The sequence below is a fragment of the Vicugna pacos genome, chromosome 17, assembly GCF_048564905.1.
Source record: "Vicugna pacos chromosome 17, VicPac4, whole genome shotgun sequence".
In the NCBI taxonomy this organism is placed as follows: Eukaryota; Metazoa; Chordata; class Mammalia; order Artiodactyla; family Camelidae; genus Vicugna; species Vicugna pacos.
In genome coordinates, this window is record NC_133003.1 from 3,707,894 (window position 1) to 3,721,540 (window position 13,647).

The following is a 13,647-nucleotide window of genomic DNA, read 5'->3' on the forward strand; positions in this document are numbered from 1 at the left end:
CCTCCTCCCCTTACATGTGTATGTACGTATACACATACTATAGGTCACTATCTTCTATCGGTCCAACTTAAATGCGACAATTGTTCTCAGAGGCTGTGCAAGGTTGCAAATACTGTCTACGCTGTCTTAGAGTTCAAGACCACTACCACCCGAGTGGTTAAGAGAAAATCAATAGTTTCAAGCAAACAAAAAGCCATGAAGTCATATAGTTTGAATTTCTTTTAAGAGCAGAAAAATGGAGGGCTCAGTGAATCACCCAATATATTAACTGTTCTGGGTCCTATAATTTTATCTAAAACTATTTTTTGTACATGGAAGGCTAGATGCCTTTACATAAATAGTTTCAGCAATTCTAAAAATATAAAATATTCCTTTGAAAAATAGGACAAGTTTTGTTTTGTTTTGTTTTGAACTTGGAGAACAGTTCGGCGAGGAGTGGGTTTCCTTCTCACAGATGAATTTTGCAGGATCTTCCCCCAGGAACACGCTGACAGCTCCGTCATCCTGCATCTAGCGCACCCCCGGGATGTGCCTCTAGGAAGGGGCCGTGCCGGCACCAAAGCAGGCTGGTCTTCTCTCTTCCACACTCCTCTAGCAGTTCCACATCCCTAGGCATCTTGCAGCAGTGCCTCACATCCAGAACTTGAACTTGACTTGGAAAACTACATCCATTTCAAAATGCAGCATTTTCATCTGTTGTTTGGGTGATTCTTGTTGCCCCAGGGATAGGAGTGATACCTGGAAGAGTCAGAAGTGGAAAGAGTTAGCTGCAGCCTCAAATGTTTTAGTTCACACATTCAATTTCAAAAGCAGCAGCTCAGGTATATAAGCAAACAAATCACATGGAATCATAATGTGATTCTAAACAGGACAGAATGGGGAGATTGTCAGAAAGCTGCCTTTTGCTGAAGTTCACTTCTAATACTATCTTTCTCAAACTATAAACTCAGTGGGAGATAACAACCATTTAGTGTGGAAAAATCACCTCTCCAAAGTAGCCTGTATCTTAAATGCCTATTTCACACGTTCAACAGTTAACTGGAAGGAAAATCAATGCAAGCTGATTCAATGTACTTTTTAAAAAATGTCAACACATATTTCATTGTCACAAAATAAAATGTTAACGCATATCCCTAAGTATACGACGATGATATACTGTTCATCTCTTCACTTACAAAATGCTTTTACTCTCAGAAACAACGCTGATCAATTCAGGTGTGCCAGGCAGTTACCTTCCAGTAAGGAAGCGTACAGTTATGTGTGTAACAGATGTAATTAATGAAACAAGCCTGCAAATGATCAGGAGTGGTGCCCTCCTGGGGATGGCCCAGCTTGTTTGAACACTCTTCATTTTCTTACACAGCTGTCTTCAGTTCAACTCCATACTACCCCCTCTTCCCAAAGCCCTCATTCTGGCTAGGGTCCCTCACTGCTGTTTCTGTGTCTGCTACCATTTTCTTTAACAAATACAGCAGTTTGTGCTTGAGACATTCTCCTATATCTGCTCAAGCCATCTTACCATTATTTAAACAGTTCTCAGTAACTTCCCTAAAGACAGCTAATAGCTAGATAATGCCCTTGTCCTGAGACTTATTTTGAGATTCTCATCTATCTATCCCTAACTAAACAGAAACTTCATGATCTAAGCTGAAAATGCAACATATCTTGGCTTAATGCTTTAGCTGTTGTCTCGATGCTTTGTACACATGTGTCTAAGTTTGAACAGACAGTCTTAAATTGTAAACATGAGTTATACAGGAATTAGCATGTAATTCTCTGGCCATGGTGATGAACCAAGATCATTGTATAATATTTTGCAATGATGACAATGATGATTAAGAGGATGATGGGAACAGTAGCAGATCTGGATAAATACTGGTGGAGGAGTTAAAACAACGCTTCCTATTTCTAACCATATTTCTAGGGCAGGTATTTTCAGTTTGTGTCCCAAGTAAATAATGAAGATTCATTGGGGTGAACAAGGTCAGCAGACTTCTTTCCTACAGTGCACCTCAAAATCCTTAATATATTAATACATGTTAACATTCTCCAAAAATGGAAAAACATACACTCAGAATTTCCCAAATATATTTGGTCACGGAACTTTATTTTTCAGGGAGCATCTATTAACATCTTTGAGGATATTGGCTATTTACAAAACCTATTTGGGAAAATACACTCTACTGATGCTAAGTACTAATTATAAATACTTCTGTATGTCCTGTGATGTTTAGCATCCTCTATCTTTGACTATGGAAAAATCATTACTGTCACAGCTGATCTGATTCATATTTGGAATTATGTGTGTTTTCAGCTTAGGAAGTGTTAGGTGCATATGTAGAGCCTGATTTACTTCTTGGAAATTAATTGGGAACACCAGTGAACAAGTAATGGCTTTAAGCACTACCATGGGTTATTTTTACTAGTAAACCATGAAAACTCACCCCCAGTGATATATCCTATCATTGCTATTAGAAACTGAAGAGGGAATGTCACGGCCATGTGGCTCTTTAAATGGATTATTCATTTTAACTTGGAGCATTTTAAGAAAATTTCATGTCATAACCATCATATATTGCTTTAACTTGATCATTAAATTCATGTCTTCATATTGTATTCACAATTCTGAATATAACTAAATAATTTCACCTTCATTATTAAGCATCTTATTGTCTATTTACCATAATAAGAAAATCTGCAATGTCTTTTAATACAGGAGTATTTGATTTTTTAAAATCTCAGTAATAATAGAATTCAAAAGCATAACCATACATTTCAAAGAAAGGCTGAAATTATTATTTCTAAAAAAGGAAAAATAAGCCCTCTTGTAAGAGCCTCCCTAAGTTCTTTACACTGTTACTTAGTTGATTCTCTGCAAAAATTTGAAGACAGTCATAGCACATGATCCCGAGTCTCTGAGAAAATGCAGATGCAACAGTGGTAAGTATGATTTTTGCCCCACCACAAGCAAGGGCACTTGAAATAAGAAGTTGCCAAAAGTCAAGAACAGAGACATTCACACCATCCGCGGAAGGCTGAATGTATTCAGATCGAGAATAGAAAATGAATGATACAAATCCCTCCAGGACGGTGGGAGCAGAGTGATGACGGAGAGGGTGATTTCTATTAACAATATGCCTGCATTTCTCTGAAGTTACAAATCACAGCAAAACTTAACTTACAAAGGTAGAATCTTGGAAATACATTGTCAAGCCAAAAGAACAAGCAGTTGAATACGCTTATGTGTGATTGATAATAATAACTTGTTGAAACAGAAGAGAAAAAAAGGCTGGAGACTGAATTAATGCCAAAAAAAGGATCTAATTTCCATATAATGACCATAACAGGGTGTTTTTAAGACCACTTTCTCTGGGAAAGACGAGAATAATTTAAATAGTGGTCACCAGATAGCTTCATCAGCTGGACAGAAAGGTTGTATCTCCAGGCAGAAAAGGCCACTTTGGGACAGCAGAATCTACAGGCCTCCTAAAGAAACTTTAGCCGTACAAGATGTGTAAGTGGTGGCTCACCGTCGATCTGATGATACAGTTACCAGTGGGCTCCTTAACAATGTCCAGAGATAATTCATTTATAGTAGACACTGGCAGCGCCCATATCCCCTCATTCAAACCCCTTCAAAATATGCTGGGCTGACTACCAACCACCAGCATCTGCATTCCTTTTCCTGAGGATTTCACTGGCCTCTAGAATCTGCTTTGCCCACTCTTAGAGGAGGCCAGAAATGCCAGGAAACTAATGTCCCCTGGGGAAAGAGGCCTCCAACAAGGGCTGATGGGAATATGAGATCAGGATCCCAGCTCCCTCAGTCCTGGAGCACCCAGATTCCCAGTGGGAACAAGTTCAATTGTGGTTCAATTACCACAATGGAAATTTGGTTGAAAATGAAATCTTGAGTTTTTCAATACCTACCAGAGTTTTCTGGGATTCCCTCTCAGATTAATGTAAAAGCAGCTTTTGGAAGGAAAGAGCTCTCTGTAGGAGGTCCCTTTGTCTGGTCAGTAACCTTAAATCAGGCACACCCATGCCCTGTTCAACCCCAGCCCTAGAGCACCTTTCAAATCTTTTGATCACACAAAACCTTGTCTAACATGTTGGTTGCTTCCTAGATCAAAGAAATAGAAATGGAGACTAAGTAATCAAAAGATGACAAGTTCTCTTTCCTAGCTTCCCCTTCAGTCATCTTATGAACAAACTATGAACAAGATGGCGTCTAAGGAAAAATCACAAGAGGTCGACACCTGCATATTGGGGGGGAGGGGAGAGAAATGACTCTGACTCCCATCTCAATGATTTAACTGAGGTCACTTTCTTTTTCCCTTGAGAACATTCATGATTGAGCAGACTCTTTGGAGTTGTATTTGTAGACATTAAGTCCACCAACGCCCCAGACTGCCAGCATTCAAATAAAAGGCAATTGTCCTTTCTACCAACATTTGTCACTCCTAAGTACTGATTTTTGAGTGGCGAGCTGCTGGACCTGAGTTTGGTAACAGATTTTGACGCCCAACGTGGAGCTGCAGTCTCTCGGTGGTCAGAGTCTTCTGGGCTTCCTTCTTGCAGCTTCTGGTGGTGGGAACACACAGGGTCGAGTGTGAACAGCCAGCTGCCTGTGGCAAGCTGGTCAGAAGGGGGCTCTCAGGAAAGTCCCAGCAGTTGCTGGAAATGTTCATCCTGGGGATTCTGTCCATGTGTCCCCTGCCCAGCACTGGCTGCCAGTTTTCACTTGAGGTTGGTGGGGATGAATTCTAAGTTCTAAACTGAACTTTAATATTTGAAAGCAAACACTGGATCTCACCTGTTAGAAGTAAAATTGTAATACCCACTTTCCTCTAGGACTTCTTCAATCACAGTCTAAAATGGAAAAAGAAATCAGGTTAGTACTGAATTTAAAGCAACAAAATAGAATCATTCAGAGGCGCTGCAGAAACCTCACCTGCATCTGTGCATACGTGATGCCCTCCTCCAGATCAAAGCTGGTGGGTAGACCTGAAATAGACAAATTATTGCAAGTCTGGCACATGGTTCATTTTTTTAGTTGGATTTTATTGGCAATTATAAGCGGGCAGTGAAAATGGTCAATTTCTTAATGATGAAGATGAGTACTTAGAAACACATTCTAAATTATCTTGGCTTTGAATAATCAGATGCTTTGTTTCTCTTCCTTTAATAGCTTTCCACTTTTGGGGTGGCCATCAAAAAATAATACTCAAGATTTAAAGGCGTCGGATAAACTGGCCAATTAACTTGTGTGTGTGTGTGTGCGTGCATGTGTGTGTGGGTGTGTGTGTGTCTTATGAAGAGGAAAGTAGTGACTCTAAACACAATACCTGAAAGGCAAAGAAAAGATTAAGAAACTCTCCCTCATCCACAAGACAAAAAGAGTGGAAATGTACTAGCAAGGATAAATTCTTAGTGGAGGAAGTAATAGCCAGTGAATGACAACAAAGATCTGACCCCTTCCCTTGGCTGCCAGGAGGGAAATAAAATACATTTAAAGCTAGAGGACAAGATTTCTTTTCCTGTTTAGTCTGAGTATGATATGCCAGTGCCTAACCTACTCTGGTGCCACCCAAAGTAGTGTTGACCATATTCCACTCTAATCAATCAACACGTAGAGGCCAGGAGCTCCCCTCACACTCAGGATAGAGAAGAGAACGGGTTGAAGGCTGAGGGGAGGCGTGAGGATGTGAATCCTGGCAGTGTGCTTTTTAAGCCTGGCTTAAAGACCAAAGTACTTCATGGTTCTGCTGTCTGCCCTTCTGCCCAGCCTGCTGTGACAAGGGACACACCCAGTCTGCTCTGCAGTGATTTGTCCAGCTTCTGGAAACACCCGTCAAGTCCCTCTCTGAACACTGAGAGATTTCAACCAGAGCTCTTCCCTCAACGGAGCTGCTGCTGTGAAAAGTCTGGCCTGTGACTGACTGACCTGCCCTGGGAGATACTTTTAAAAGCAAGTGACTTTTCCATTCTGAGTCTCTTTCTGTTTTATAAATAAGTTCAGCTGTCTTATTTTGTTTTTAGATTCCACATACATTTGATGTCATGTGGTATTTGTCTTTCTCTCTCTGACTTACTTCACTTATTATGACAATCTCTAGTTCCATCAATGATGCTACAAATGGCAGTATTTTAAAATCTTTTTTATGGCTGAGTAGTATTCCATTGTGTATATATGCCACATTATATTAAGTGAAGTCAGTCAGAGAAAGACGAATGTTGTATGAAATCACTTATATGTGGAATCTAAAAAATTATACAAATATTTACAAAAGAGGAATAGACTCACAGACACAGAAAACAAACTTATGGTTACCAAAGGGGAAAGGCTGGGGGGAGGGATAAATTAGGAATATGGGATTAACAGATAAACACAACTGTATATAAAATAAACAACAAGGAATTACCATACAACATTGGGAACTATAGTCAATATCTTATAAATCTATAAAAGGAAAAGAATCTGAAAAGGAATATATAATATATATTCAGATATATATATCTGAATCACTTTGCTGTACACCTGAAACTAACACAATATTGCAAATAAATGGTACTCCAATTAAGAAATATATGAAAGCAAATGAATTTAGACAACAGTTTATCTGATCTTATACATTTCTCAGGGGCTATTTTAAATGAAATTCTGCCTGCCCAGGTTAGCTTTATCCCAGGAATCCAAGTCTTGGGGAAAGTCTGATAATTGTTATATGAAATGATCTGCCTAAGGTAGGCATCAACAAAAGCACACCAGCAATGAGCGATGTTCTTGGATGAGGAAATGGTAGGTTTTCATTTAACCCGAAAAGGTTCACATCTGTTTCTGCCCCATTGAGGGACCTAACTGTAGTTTACAGGGATTCAAAAATTATGCAGGAATTCTACAGCCTCAGATTAGCCTGAAGAATTCTTCTGAGAGTCACACGTAACAAGGAGAGTTACACTATGCTCAGCCCGTAAACATACTGGCTAAGCATTTGTTATGTATTTACACTGATCCTTGAAATAATCCAAAAATGCACGTAACATTTTTATCCCCATGTTACAGGCAAGGAAACTGGGGTTCAGCGAGGTCAAATGGTTTGCTCAAGGTCAGCTACTCAGTGACTGAGTGTGCACCTTTAATCCCTAAGTTACATTTCCTCCCTATGTGAAATTTCTCCAAAAAAGAAAAAAATTAAATACGTTTGATGTGATTCTTCAGGTATGTTTCAAATTTTATGTTTTATTCAAACTCTTCCCTTTCTGCTATTTATCTCCCTGATGCTTTTGGGCATTTGATTTCCCATCATCAGTTAAGAAGAAATAAAAGGAAATACAATTTAACCACATGGATTCTGTTTGCTTCTGGTATTAATTAATGATCATGGAAGCTGTCCCAAGTAGGTAAAGTAAATCTCAGGGAATTGCCAGACTCCTACTGCATGTCCCTCTCAACTACCATCATAGATAATAAATATAAGATCTATTTTTATTTTAAATTGAAGATAATCTTTTGAGGATAGCTGTTGATCCAAACTATTTTCTTTCATTTTTTTTTGATTGAGTTATACTCAGTTTACAATGTTGTGTCAGTTTCTGGTGTGCAGCACAATTTTTCAGTCATACATGAATATACATATATTATTCCTTTTCATATTCTTTTTCACTGTAAGCTACTATAAGATCTTGAATGTATTTCCCTGTGTTATATAAAATGGAATACTACTCAGCCATAAAAAAACATAATGCCATTTGCAGCAACATGGATGTCCCTAGAGAATGTCATTCTAAGTGAAGTAAGCCAGAAAGAGAAAGAAAAATACCAATCTGTTTCTTCATAAAGCCATATTCCTGTGTTGAAGACCATTACCTGTTGAGTTATTTGGGGACAGGCTGTGTTCCCTTGATGAATGATGCAATAAATGGTAATCTGCTGTGAAAAAGCTGGGGTCAATTGGTTCTGGAGATCCCTGAGAAAACTGAAACAGAAAAAGTAAAACTGCATCTTATTTCACATTCAGAGTCAAGTGACATGAGATCTCCGTGCGTGTCTCTGCAAGAGGAACCGGGGCTCTTCGGCTGTCAATCACTCTGACACAGATAAAGACCCATCTTCTTCCTTTCAAAAGGACTTTTAAGAGGGGATGGTGTAGCTCAAGGGGTAAAACACATGCTTAGCATGCATGAGGTCCTGGGTTCAAACCCTGGTACCTCCTCTAAGAATAAGCAAATAAATAAATGAAACTACCTTCCCCAACCACCCTCTCCACCGTCCAGAAAAAAGGACTTATAAATTAGAGGCAGGCAAATTACAGTGAAAGCAAGCAGACAGTTCCCTGGTCAGGTGAAACACACACACACACACATCCTACACTTTACAGTCTTATGAGAACAAACTTAAAATGGATAGAAAAATAATGGCATGGGGTCTGCAATGCCAAAATGTTATTTTTATCAGTTGTGGGAGGAATAAACTCCAATTATTCAACAGAACATTATGTATAGAGCAAATCTATACTTTGTCATTTATCTGCTTTGAAAATGCCTTCTTGTCCCACCAAGGCAAACAAGTTTTTTAATACATCTTCATCAGTCACCATTAATTAATTTTAATCTCCACAAATTAATTCTCAACATTGCAAAGGAAAGAGTAATTCACTAAAAGCCAGAATTTATTAAAATTCCAATCATTTAATTCCCCTTATAGAGCTGAATTTTTTTAATGAAATTTTCAACTTCCTTTCAACTTTCATTTTAACCAGCACTTGGGCTGGCCAAGTTTTGTGCCTGTGTAATACAATATACTTTAAAAATGCCAATTTATATTAACAAACCAGAAGCAAAAGGAACAATTTAGACTATGCCACAGTAGTTACCTTGGATTCATATTCTCTGTTCATTAAATAAGGAAGTTTGAAATGAGGTGCTGCGATCTAAACTTGCACATAGAAGGATGCTAAAGTATGAAGACCAATGTGGTTTTTTAAATTATTTTTTAAAATAATTTTATTGTGCTATAATTTCTGTACAGTAAACTACACATATTTCAGATGTACAGTTTGAGGAATTTTGATAGATGGATACACCGAGGAAACCATCACCACCTAACATTTCCATAACTCCCTCAGAGGGGCAAACTTCCAACTCCCAATTTATCCCTTCTCACCCCCTTTATCAACAAGGTTTTCAGAAGCTCTGCAGAGGGCCCACTGGAGCTGAACTTCAAAGGCTGGATTTGGATGAACACAAGGAAGCCAAGTGGACGTTCCAGGTGGGAGGACATCGAGGGCAGAGGCTGGGCGTTGCACATTAGCGGCAGAGTGATACAGGGCTAGGACGTAAACCCCATGTTCTGGAGGCATGGGGATTTAGGCTGAAGAGAGGAAAGCAAGTACTGTTCATTCATTCAGGGAGTAATTTAAACCAACCCTTGTGTTCCCATGCACAGATCCAAGGTACGAAAACCACCAATGGTGACCAAGAACCGTATTCTTGGAGCTGACTTCCTAATTAGGGAAAAATGTGTCTGTGAAATACCCGCCTGGATATATGTAAAATTGCAACTGAGCTGAATGCTCTGAAGGCCAGGCCGGTGGTTCTAGGAGGTCACAGACAGACCTGAGACAGGGAAGGCTTTCCTAAAATAATGCTTCTGCTGAGAGACAAGAGTAAGTAAAGGACGGAGTGGGCAGAACATAACGGGCAGGAGAAACAGCATGTGCAGGCTGGGGAAGAAGCAGCATGGTAGATGGGCCCTGTGGCCGATGAGGAGGCAGCAAAAGGTGAGAGTGGTAAAAGGTGAGGGTGGGGAGAGGGGTCCAGGCTTGGACCAAACAGGACATGAACATCGTGGTGAGAATTTTGGCATTTTATACTCAGACTCATGAACAGTGTGTGTGTGTGTGTGTGTGTGTGTGTGTCTGTGTGTGTGCATGTGTGTGTGTGAGATAGAGAGAGAGAGAGAGAGAGAGACATGACCACATTCTGTTTTAAAAGGATCACTCTGGATTCAACATACACATAACAGTCTGAATGGGGCTGGGGCCATGGGGTGAATGCAGACAGATCAGGAGGAGGCACCTGCAGAGAGCAGAGGCCAAGGCAGCTGGATCCAGAGTCAGATGGGGAGGCAGGAAACTGGAAGCAAGTGATTAAGAACACTGCCAACGTCTGGCAAAACCGACTGGAGAAGACATCCAGATGGCCAACAAGCACATGAAAAGATGCTCAGCATCACCAATTGTTAGAGAAATGCAAATCAAAACTATGATGAGGTATCACCTCACACTGGTCAGAATGGCCATCGTTCAAAAGTTGACAAATGACAAATGCTGGAGAGGATGTGGAGAAAAGGGAATGCTCCTTCACTGCTGGTGGGAATGTGGTATGGTGCAGCCAGTGTGGAAAACAGTATGGAGATTCCTCAAAAGACTAGGAATAGACCTACAATATGATGCATTAATCCCACTCCTGGGCATATATCTGGAGGAAGATAGAATTCAAAAAGACACGTGCACCCCAATTTTCACAGCACCACTATTTACACTAGCCAAGACATGGAAACAACACCAATGTCAATCGACAGATGACTGGATAAAGAAGCTGTGCTATATTTATACAACAGAATACTATGCAGCCATAAAAAAAATGCCATTTGCAGCAACATAGATGGACCTGGAGAATGTCATTCTAAGTGAGGCCAGAAAGAGAAAGAAAAATGCTGCATGATATCACTTATATGTAGAATCTAAAAAAAAAAAAAGCACTTCAATGAACTTATCGACAAAAGAGAAACAGACTCACAGACATAGAAAACAAACTTACAGTAACCAGGGATTAAAGGGGGTGGGAGGGGATAAATTGGGATTTTGAAAATTGCACCTCTTGGGGAGTGCTGGATATGTTAACTATCTTGAGTGTGGCAGTAGTTTCATGGGTGTAGACATCTATCAAAATTCATCAAAGTGTACATCTGAAATATGTGTAGTTTACTGTATAGGAACCATACCACAATAAAAGTTGTTTTTTAAAAAAAAAACAACAGGAGATCAGTATCAGAAGGGTACCAAGACTTCAGACTAGGTGGTAATCAGAAGGAAGGAATGGCTACTGAAGATCAAATATTCTTACTTAATAACAGGAGCACCTACAGCCACTAGTTGGTGCTTACTGCATTCTAGATACATTTGATGTTCTATTTGGTTCTTACAACAACCCTGTAAGTTAGGCATTATGCCCATTTTACAGGTGAGGAATCTGAGATGTAAAGTAATTCGCTTCCAACTGGCAGGACCAGGGCTATAATATCAAAGGCCAAGCAAAACCACATGCACAATGAAGACTCCTCAGGTGTTAATGAGGTAGGAGATGCAAGAGATAAAGTGGAACATCTGGAGGTGACCGCACGGTTTGATGACCGAGCAGAAGGAAAAAGGATGCTGCCAGTGATATTTGATGCAAACAAAGGAGGAAGATGGTGAGTTCAAGCCTGGACATACCAGATGGCAATTAAATGTTCGCCCAGAAGGTGGAAATCTGGGTGATATGACAGAAGCTTTCTGAGCAGTGGCCTCTCCGGCTGGCTGATGTCACGAGGTGGATCACCAGTCCCAGACCAGCACTGTGGGGCCCTCTCTTGGCTCATGAATATTGAGTTGAGGGATACCTGCTCTCATTGGCATTATGCTCTGCTTGGAAGAACGTGTACGATCCTCCTTCTGAACTGATATAAAAGGGCTCTTCTGCTCTGAACAAACACCTACAGCTCCAAAGGGCAAATGGTTGTGTGTACTTTTGAACAAAACAAGTCGATATTAAAGAGAAAAAGCTCTATCACTGTCACTACCCTCCCCCTCCCCAAACTCACTGATGTTGAGCAAATATTGAACAATTTTACCGCCTCATTGGTCAACTGAGAACACAGTTACTTTCTGGGCAAAAAACTAAATAGAAGAAAACAATAAGAAACTACAAATGTAATCCTCATTAAATTCCCCAAACTGTATCTTCTTTTCATATCATAAAATAAGGTTATCTTTGCTGTGGGACAACTACATAAACGAGTTCGAAGCTAATCAAATGAGGAAGGACTAGGAAGGAAATTAAGCCAAAATGAATGAGATTAGGTGTCAGAAGTGAGAAAAGTTTCAGCACTTTACTCATCAAACTTCACTCGCCAGGCCTCTGATCTTTCTTTCTTTAGGTTTTCCTTGTCCTCTTTCACTGAATTATGTTAACATGTTAAGTCACAAAGTATTACCTTTTTTTTTTATTTCTTCTAACCTACAGCTCCTTTCTATTAGGTTTTATTAGGCTTTTGAGGCCATTTTGTTACACAAATGTCAGTATTTACACTCACTATTATCTAATTATTAAATCTTAGCATCTCATCAGATGCAGGTTCAAGAGTTTACTTTACGGTAAACTTCACAGATGGTGCTACGCACGCCCATGAGGAAGCATGGGATGCCCGGCTGTCCCTCTTTCGAGATGTCAGTGACCAAGAAGGCGCATGTCAAGACCCATCACTTCTTTAAAGGGGCTGCAAAATGACAGTGTTTTTACACCTTCGGTACTTATTAGCTGAGGGAGTTCTGTAATGAGAGAATTCCCTCTCATCAATTTAGTTACCCTGAGACAGAATTCACAAGGGAAAGGCAGAATAAATGTTTGATACTTTCCTTCTGTAAACAATTTTTGAAATAAGGTGTTGGTCACTCACTGTCTTTCAAAGGTAACCAGTAAGTGATTTTCTTTTTTTTTTCCACTACCATGAAGCCTTAGATTTAAACATTAGTTGGTGCCTTTGATCCACTGTGGATATCATTCTCTTCAATGCTCTAATTATGCAACAGAGAGCAGTGGGCTCCTGAGTCCTCTGACACACCCTTGGGAGCCCTGGACAGAATCCCTGCCCTGCACCCTATGATGTTAAGATATTCCAGCCTAGTCTCATTCAGTTTCTGCTCTAGAGCTGCCTGTGGCTGTATTTCCAAAGCTGTGGGTGCAGAGGGAGCACAGTGCTGCTTGCTTAGTTTCTAAACAAACTTGGTGAAATTTTTGGAAGTATGAGCATTTTTTAAAAGATAAGATTTATCATGAATTCATACACATTCATACTGATCTTTCCAATTCTAATTTGAATTAATACCTTCTATTTTGTCTCTGCTGCTATCTCTCCCATGCTGAAAATCCTGGTCCTCAGAGACACCTATCCATTTACTCAGATGCTTTATTTCTCCTGCAATTCTAGCCAAGGTTGAGCAGGCTGGACCAAAGACACATCAGGTGAGTCAAAAAATAAAGAGATTCATTTTTCAGAAAAGGGCTCGTCCATGTTTTGGCTCATCTGTATTCCCCAGGTCTCAGGTGGTTCATAAGTAAGGCACAGTCATCCCATGAAAATACCTTCAGACTGCAGGTGCGGAGTCACTGGATTTCAGGGGGAGCTTCAGAGGGGGAGGTGGAAACTGAGTGCACTTCGTGTATTGTTACCATTGCTTCCATGGCCATGGTGTGTGATGGCTGTGGAAGTCAAAGCTAACGAGCCCTTCCTCTGTGATGGCACAGTGGATGAAAAAGCCATTTCTGAACAAAACCCGCTGCTAAAGATTACATCACAAAGGGGGAAAAACAGGTCACAAATGC

The 13,647-nt window shown here is 40.1% G+C and overlaps 1 protein-coding gene across 1 annotated transcript in view; it reads right to left on the bottom strand.

Moving 5' to 3' along the window:
* Positions 1–689: 689 nt before the first annotated feature.
* Positions 690–13,647, bottom strand: part of LOC140686647 (serine/threonine-protein kinase Nek10-like) — a 133,941-nt gene continuing 120,983 nt past the window's right edge. Inside the window, 4 exon segments of the mRNA XM_072940850.1 lie at positions 690–738; positions 4,817–4,872; positions 4,955–5,007; positions 7,871–7,979. Of these exon segments, the coding sequence (XP_072796951.1) occupies positions 690–738; positions 4,817–4,872; positions 4,955–5,007; positions 7,871–7,979 (267 nt within the window).